This window comes from Argopecten irradians, chromosome 16, assembly GCF_041381155.1.
Source record: "Argopecten irradians isolate NY chromosome 16, Ai_NY, whole genome shotgun sequence".
In the NCBI taxonomy this organism is placed as follows: domain Eukaryota; kingdom Metazoa; phylum Mollusca; class Bivalvia; order Pectinida; family Pectinidae; genus Argopecten; species Argopecten irradians.
In genome coordinates, this window is record NC_091149.1 from 7177101 (window position 1) to 7185856 (window position 8756).

Below are 8756 nucleotides of genomic sequence, written 5' to 3' on the forward strand. Positions count from 1 at the left end.
GTTAACCCCCCCTAAACACTATAGCTGTTGTATATCTGGTATATAGGAAGTCTCAGCCCCGTAGTAACATAAAGTTTATATGAAGATTTAAATATTGATGAATAACAGAACAGATTCCTGTATCACGATTTTACCACAAATTTTATCTTGCATTAAAAAAAAATACAGATTCATATATCGCTGGCTACACAAGTACAGAACCCGGAATCATGTAATATGACTTTATACCACAAACTTTTCATGTATTTAAGTTTTCATACAGATTTTGGTATTGATGAGTGCAACCAGGTCCTAAACATGCATCCTCATGAGTTTAATATCAAACTTCATCAATTTTGTTTTCAAACTCTCTGTAAGATAACCACATTTTGTCCACAGATAACAAGAAGCTGATATATGAGTAGTTTTCAAACTTATATGAAGACAAAGTAAGTAGTAATAACTTTACAGGGCAAAAAGGAGAAGGTACGTTAAGACTCGAATATGGCTGCAAAATAATTCTCCAGTAGACCAACATATTTTGCCATATAACAGTTGAATACATTTGCTAACACATTACATCCGAATATATCCCGCATGTGCCAATTATGTTCACTATGACGTCATCAACATGCAGTTTCCCGCCATTTTTCACAAAAAACTTTGAAAAATCATACTTTTTGAGTGGTTTTCTCTAAAAATGAATGTGGCCGCCTTCGTGGAGCAGAAAGGATTTTCACACATTGTGTATTGTGTATTTACGCATATCCATGCAAAATATAAAGTTGCTCCAAGGTGGCGGCCAAATCCATTTCAAGCCTGAATTTCTAGCAAAATTTGGCTAGAAGAGGAAAATCATCAATTTGATGACGTCATAGGTAGAGCACATTGTGTACATGGTTATAAAAAATATGTTTTGATGAATGGCAAGTACCGGTATGAGAGTATTTATTGATGTGAAATTGATGTGGATCAGAGTTAATATTTTTCGGCCTGAAAAATTACGGCCAAATACTAGTCCTATCATATCTACTCTTTTTAAAATTCGCATTTGATATTCAATTTGGCCAGCGGCCCCTGCTATGAATAACACTGCACAATAGTTTTAGGTATATCCTATTTATCATTTTGTTCATTAAAAGACATACACGGCTTAGAAGGTAGAAGAAAGCCAGAGTTCCCAAGGGAAACCATCACCCAACGGCTGCAGTCAGTGTCTGCCTCATACTATCTTGAGAGTGATAATTAAGTCATGCATAGTAGTTTGTCTAAACAATGCATTAATTGCATCTTTAAAATTCTCTTTTAAATTTTTTTTAGTTTTAACAGAGCGCTGTAAACCAGTTTCATTTGATACAGATAGATCATCTGTACAAATTAAAGTTGTGCCGTCTGTTTTGTTAAACCGTACATTTCCCAGTGTTTTAATTTCCTCTAGGTGTCTAGGACGTTCATCATTTGACATTTACATGCCTATAAGGTTATTTATAAACGTTCTATACAACTCAACTTAATTTCACTACTTTCACTTTGTCTACTTTAACTAATCTCCCCTAAAATTTCATAATGGACTAATCTATAGTCTTTGATTTAGAACAGTCTAAGTGTATCTTTAGGGGTGAATGAGTTAAGAAATCCCTCTAAATCACTTTCATATGAAATTTATATTGTAATAAATTTGTGAAAATGAATAATTTTGTGTCCAGATAATCTTAAATATTGGCAGCAGCATCGAAGATTCTAAGGGAAACATTTTGCCGGCCCACCCATGAAACAGGCCAACATTACTGTCAGCTGTCTTTCAAGCATTTGATGTAAGGCTGAACCTGAGCATGATTTACATTTCATTCATCAATTTGGTCTAAACAAAGACTTTGCCATCAGGTTGTTGAGTATAGTTCAGAACATCCGCTCTGTTTAGTTTCTCAGTTCAACTTTCCGATACACAAACAGATGATTTATTGTATCAGTATATATAAACATAGCTAGGATCTACCCACATGAATACAGGAAAAAAGAATCTTCACTGCTGGCTAAAAATTCATCAAATATCAATAAATTTCAAATTTCCAATGATTTTTTAAGACTTATAATGAAATTTTATTTAATAATCAAGCAATCTGATTTAATCAGATTGATAATCAAGTGAAGTGTATTATGTGGATAGTAGCTTCTTTTTAAAAACTATCAAGTCTTGTACCAAATCTGTATATATATATATTCAATTTTTACAAATTACACGGTTATCTACCACTATGGATTTGTATTAATTGTAACGTTTGATTTTGAGGGTGAAAATAATGTTGTGTTCCCAAAAAAATATATGATGTACTCAAAAAAGACAGAGATTGAATCCCATGTGGGACAGTTGCCCTGTTTTCTTCCACCATCAAACCTGGCATGTCCTTACATGACCTTGACTGTTAATAGAATGTCAAACTAGACAAAGCAAACCAAAAATGACCATATACCGGCCTAGGATGCTCAAGAAATTTGAACAAATCAGGGGCGTTTGATATAAACAAATTTGGACTTGTCTTTCATAAAATTATTCTCCAAAGTAAGCCATGACTCAATTTTTAAAAGAAATCAGTCAGAAAATCAACAAAGTTTTCATATTTTCATTCTGTCTAAATTCAAAGTATGTGCAATTGAAGTCTGAAAAAGGGGAAGGGTGCTTCTATCATAGGGATTTGGGTAGATAATTCTGTACAGAATGTAGAATAGAAAGAAGAGGGATTTGTTGTCCGTTTTCTGTTTGATCATAGCATTCCCTATAGTTATAGTGATTATATACCTAGAGCTAAGAGCATGCAGAATAATTTTTGACTCTCCACAATCGACCTGCCAGGAAAGTTTTACTTTTTGAACATGATTTGGCAGTAGATGTTATCTTTCCATTCAAATTTATTACCGGTAAATCGGTAATCAAATCAGAATTTTAGTCATTGTCGTTTCTTTGAGGGGGAGTTTTGGCAACTGTAATCAGCAATGAATTAGTTATGGCAACTGATGACCTTGTAAAGAAAGTACATATATTGCATGGTACTCTTTTCTATTTTTCCAACTAAGTATCTCCCATATATTGGCACCGCCACACTTTCATGAATTGACTGCTCACCCCTATGAGGAATTAAGTCTGGATAGTATCATCTGGCCAAGAGTTAGACACCTATACCTATAGCCTATAAACGGGGAGATTGGTTTGCCTGTTGTCAGTATAATGTGACTGTGTTGGGATGTGCTGTCCTGTCTGTTTGGCAGTATATGCTTCAGTGAGTTAGCACTATAAAATGGGAGAGTTCCACTATCACAAGGAGACATAGATGAACATAACCAAGTCCAAACCACACACATCACAACTATATACAGGAGATACCATCCTCCAATGACCATGGCTTTATGTTAAAGGATGTTAAAATCTATCTACCTTTTATAAACATTAGGGCTGGGTATTGGAAGGTCTAAAACAATACAATACGTATTGACAATACACTGAAACAATACACGATACATATTGACAATACAGTGGACCTCTTTTTCACCATTGAATTTTGAATATTGTGACAATAAGAGAAAAATCTGATAAAACATTCTATCACCAGGAAAAAATCTACCAAACATTTAATTTGGTTTATCACCTGTGTGAATTAATTTCTGTCAATTTGTATTCTTAGTTATGAAAAGGCATTTCTAATCCATCTAGGTGACACAGATGCCTTAAACACTTTCTATTAATTGAAATGTTTGTACTTGAATGATGTTTTAGAATAAATTTTGTTTGGAATTTCCTATTTCTATAACGAAAACAGTAGGGTGAGTTGTTAAAACAATACAGCGATATACAGCACATTGCGTATATACAATGCTGAAAACCAATATATATCGATATATTGATCCAGCCCAATAAATATCATTACATGTGTATTAAATGCCATTTTGTAAATCAATGGACATTAGTAAAACGATACATCAGAATATATACATTGTAGGTATATACATAATCTAAGGGTATGATTTTGGTCAGTTTTATGAAACAGCTAGGGCTTTTTTCTACATGATTTGGGGCCGATTTAAATCTCTAAATTTTTCCCAATTCAAGCCTTAAATTTCCCACAATCAAAATTTCTTGAAAACTATCCAAAAATATTACATGAACTTACTTGGTTAAGACTTTAAATATTTGTGAATTGGCTTCAGAAAAGTACATTAAATTATTAATACATTGGAAATAAAAAAAATCTTATTCGCATTATGCTTTATTTCATATTTCATAATTTTTCCCAAATCCTGGTTTTGTCGCACATTTCCCCAAATTCAAAACCTTAGGTCTCATTCCCAAAGCAGTGAGAAAAAAGAATCTGGAATAAATTTGGGTAGAATTTAACATCTGATTATTATATCTTATTAAGGCATCAGGTATCTAGTGTAAAGGCCAGAGATATTCCAGACTTCATTAAGGCCAAATAAAATAATATGTATGTTTCTGGTAATGAATTAACAAGCGGACTAAATTATACATGAACTTGTGATAACAATATATTTGAAATAATTTATTTGTATGTACATATATATAGGTATAATTTTAAAGTAAAACATTAAAGCAATTTTTGAAGGACCATGCAATAATCATGATTTAGCTGATTTTGAAGAAAAATTCTGATTATAAAATGATCTTTATGACAATTAATGTTGTAAGTTTATATATACATTGGCAAGGTCACCAGATAATAATTAATTGTTAAGATTCAACTTATAAGAAGTACAACTGAAGTGAAAAATTTGATAAAGTCTATTGTCGATATCGATATTGGGGCTTAAAGCTCCTAGATCTTTTATTTTCTTTTAACATCTTTAATTATAACTGTTCCTGCAGCATTGTACATTTTATGTTATATATGTACATGACACATATGAGCTGTATACTTACAATCTAGATATCAGAATTAAATGTCAACAGAGTAAGACATTAGCTTGGTGTCTATTCCCCACCCCAGGGAACCAGGGGTTTTCCCAACCACCGCGTCGGCATCAGTGACTCATTACAAACAAAGACCATAGCCTGTTTGGAGACACCGACGAACTTGTTCGTCTGTCAAACAGTCTGTCCGTCTAGGACATAATAACAGACTTACCGTCTCTCATCTTGATTTTCTCCGCTTGGCATTTGTTGTCCGAAGCCATTTGGAGGCTGTGTGAGATTCTATATCGTCTCCATAAAATATATCCACACAAATTACATAGCTCTATGGCTCACTCCATTTCTTCTAATACACACTTCGCCATTTTATGGCAGATTTGAAGGTATCGACATTTTTTATCCGGAATACTGAATACACTCGAAAGGTTCCGAATGGACTTGCTCTCCACTGTATCCGCGAAGCTTGAAATAGAAAGTAGGCAATGTGCATATCTATAAAAGCGATATAGTTAATCAAAATCTCTAAATGGTATAACGGAAACATATAATGGATGTGGTAAAGTAATATGGCATGTAGGCTTACCTGAAGTGTGAAAATATAGAACTCTTAATTAAGATTTCTGACAGATGTACAACATAAAGTTAGGTTACAAGGGAAATAACTCGTGTTATATCGAGACATAGAAGATAATATATAAATTCTATCTAAATCTCTTATGTAATTATTTTTGTTTTAAACAGTAAAGTGATTACATTCATGACAAATATACATGTTAGTATCTATCATATAGTCTATTTTCGGGTAATAAAACGTAATTCATTCACAGTTACAGTATTATGCTATATTTTTATACTGATCTAGGAAGACAACTGAAAAAAGAGCGAGTGGAAAAAATAACATTCGACCTAACCTGTCTTGTTAATTCCATAGTTGTAATCGAAAATTGTGCAGAGTACTAGAAAGAATTGCGGAAGTTATCAAAAAGGATTTTGCAGGGATCATAAAAATAATTTATAAAAAAGTATCGTCCGCAAAAAGTATTGAAAGACTTTGAAAATTATGCCATTTAAACATATAATGAATATAATGTCTATAAAATACGGAAACTTCCGCACGTTTTGTCATGAAGTAAAGATGACGTAAGAAAATGTTAAAGTTGAACTTTGGAATTTAATGATGATAACTTTGACTTGACGGATGGCTATTCTGGAGTGTCCAAAATATAACCGTTGTGTTCCGTACAAAGTCGGAGACCTAAATGACTTAAAATAAAATATTTCATGCTTAATAATGTACATACAATAAAATTACAGAATCATTATTGACAGATATCGCTCATTGGCGATTAATCAGCCGTGGTCAGTGTCTTTTAGGCAATTAGGATGGCCGTGATATTAATCTGGTTAGGTAATAGAATGGAACATAAAATCTTTCAGAAAAGGTATCGAAGTAAATTGCAAGAGGATATACACAGTTATCACACATATGGGTTTTTATCTCAAATGTCACAAACGATATATGTAGAGTAAATATGATCAAGAATATAACCTTAGGAATGTCAAATTACACACAATAGTATTAACTGATAATTGATGTTAAAATTTATCAACTATTAACACAAGCTCAAAGCACTTTAAAATTTATCAAAAAATTCTTTGTGATATCTATGTTGGCGACTTAGTGGCATTTTTGCTGTTACAAAGGCGAAAAGGCGAGAAAAAAAGTTTTGCTGTTGATAAGGCGAAAAAATACGTGTATTTAGTACCTAACTACATTGTAATTTTTTAAATAAGTTTAAGCATTATCTTTTGTGTTTATAAAGACGTAGCTAAAAACGGAAGGACATACATAATGCGAAAAATATTCGCTCGGGAAAGAACCATTCAACTGAGTGAAAAGCACCGCTCAATATATATATATATTTCATACGTACGGGTGTAATACTGGCTGGTCTAGGGCAATACACTCATATCGCCTACGGCGTCAAAAAATTACTATTTCCTCGGTAAAATTTTCATGTTTTTTTCACAAAGTATTTTTTCATATATGAAAAATTGACTTGCAGTCGTGGTTTTCTTCGAATTTATTTCAAAATAGTGAGACATTATAGTTGTAAAATTGCAATAAAACGTCGAGGTATGAAAGAAAAATACTCTTTCATAAGTGGATATGAAGGATAGGGATATTCTACCCTCGGGATCACAAAATGTTGTAAAACCTTACTACATTTTGTGGACCCTCGGGTAGAATATTCCTATCCTTCATATCCGCATAGATGAAAGAGTCTTAAATCTCATTATATGACACGTGCTTTTGATGTATTTTGATTGGCCCATACGTTTCTCAAAAGTATATATATATTCATCAAATGCGATAAAAGCACGCGAGGTTACTGGACTCGGTTTAGATACCTCTAACGAGTCCAGTAACCTGTGTAAAAAATAGATTGAGGAAAACACCCTTAAGATGTGACGTCATAATCACTTTTGACGCAATCGGGTTCCGATTGCTTTTGAAGTCGAGTCGTACCCAAATATAGCGATAAGCTGAAGCTTTCGACCCACGGTCGGGTAGAATATTCCTATCCTTCATATCCGCATAGATGAAAGAGTCTTAAATCTCATTATATGACACGTGCTTTTGATGTATTTTGATTGGCCCATACGTTTCTCAAAAGTATATATATATTCATCAAATGCGATAAAAGCACGCGAGGTTACTGCACTCGGTTCAGATACCTCTAGCGAGTCCAGTAACCTGTGTAAAAAATAGATTGAAGATAACACCCTTAAGATGTGACGTCATAATCACTTTTGACGCAATCGGGTTCCGATTGCTTTTGAAGTCGAGTCGTACCCAAATATAGCGTAACTGAAGTTTCCCTCATTCAATGACCGTCGGGATAATATATTGTGACGTCACTATTATTATTATTATTTTTTATTTTTTTTTGACGTCATTATTATAGTCGGCAACATATATGGCGGAAGACAGCAAGTTTACTGCGATCAACGGTGATCGACTGCAAAACTTTAATTTATGGAAAACGTTCTAGAATGTCAGACGGGCTGCGGTTGATAAAATATTCCAGTCTACATCGTTAACAAGATTTGGATATTTACCATATACTACATGTAGCTACTTTTGTAAACAGAAAGTTTGCAAATATTATCCTGTTATTTGTAGTTAAGTCTTTTTGAAGAGCTGGGTTAATATCATGTAAGTGTCATATAATAAAACAGTTATCGACCTATTCTCAGGTGGATATGGTGAGTTTCAACCAGAGTAAATGATATATCCCGAGGCCGGCCTATTTTCAGGTGGATACGGTGAGTTATCAACCCTCGAAAATTATATAACCCTCGGCCTCCGGCCTCGGGATATATCATTTACTCGGGTTGATAACTCAACGTATCCACCTGAAAATAGGTCGATAATTGTATATTATTACATGACTGGTGTTTTTACTGCATTTCTATTTGCCGATACGTTTCTTAGAAGTATTCATCAACTGCGATATCAGCCCCGAAATCGGCGGCGAAAAGCACGCGAGATTACTGGACTCAGTACAGTTACTGTACCTCTCGCGAGTCCAGTAACCTGTGTCAAAAATAGATGGAGGGAAACTCCCTTTAGATGTGACGTCATAATCACTTAAAAATTGACGTCGAGTCGTACCCAAATATAGCGTAACGGGAGTTTCCTAATTCAATGACGTCGGAGTAATCTATTCCTTTTGGTAAATGTTCCAATTTGGGTAGCGTCCATCCTCGATACTCCAGGGGTTCCGATCACTTACGATCTCTACAACCCTGGACTATCTCATAGTGAAATTGAAGGCAGCTCAGCTGAAAA

General features: G+C 33.9%; 1 protein-coding gene and 1 long non-coding RNA gene across 2 annotated transcripts in view; one reads left to right on the forward strand and one right to left on the reverse strand.

Annotated features, from left to right (window-relative positions):
* Positions 1-5289, reverse strand: part of LOC138311133 (cyclin-dependent kinase 14-like) — a 47234-nt gene extending 41945 nt beyond the window's left edge. The window contains exon 1 of the mRNA XM_069252593.1: positions 5115-5289. Coding sequence (XP_069108694.1) covers positions 5115-5163 — 49 coding nt within the window. The 5' untranslated portion in view covers positions 5164-5289. The remainder of the gene's footprint in view (positions 1-5114) is intronic.
* The window catches only part of LOC138311163 (uncharacterized), a 159113-nt gene that overhangs the window by 125330 nt on the left and 25027 nt on the right, over positions 1-8756 (forward strand). The gene's annotated exons all lie outside the window — the stretch shown is intronic.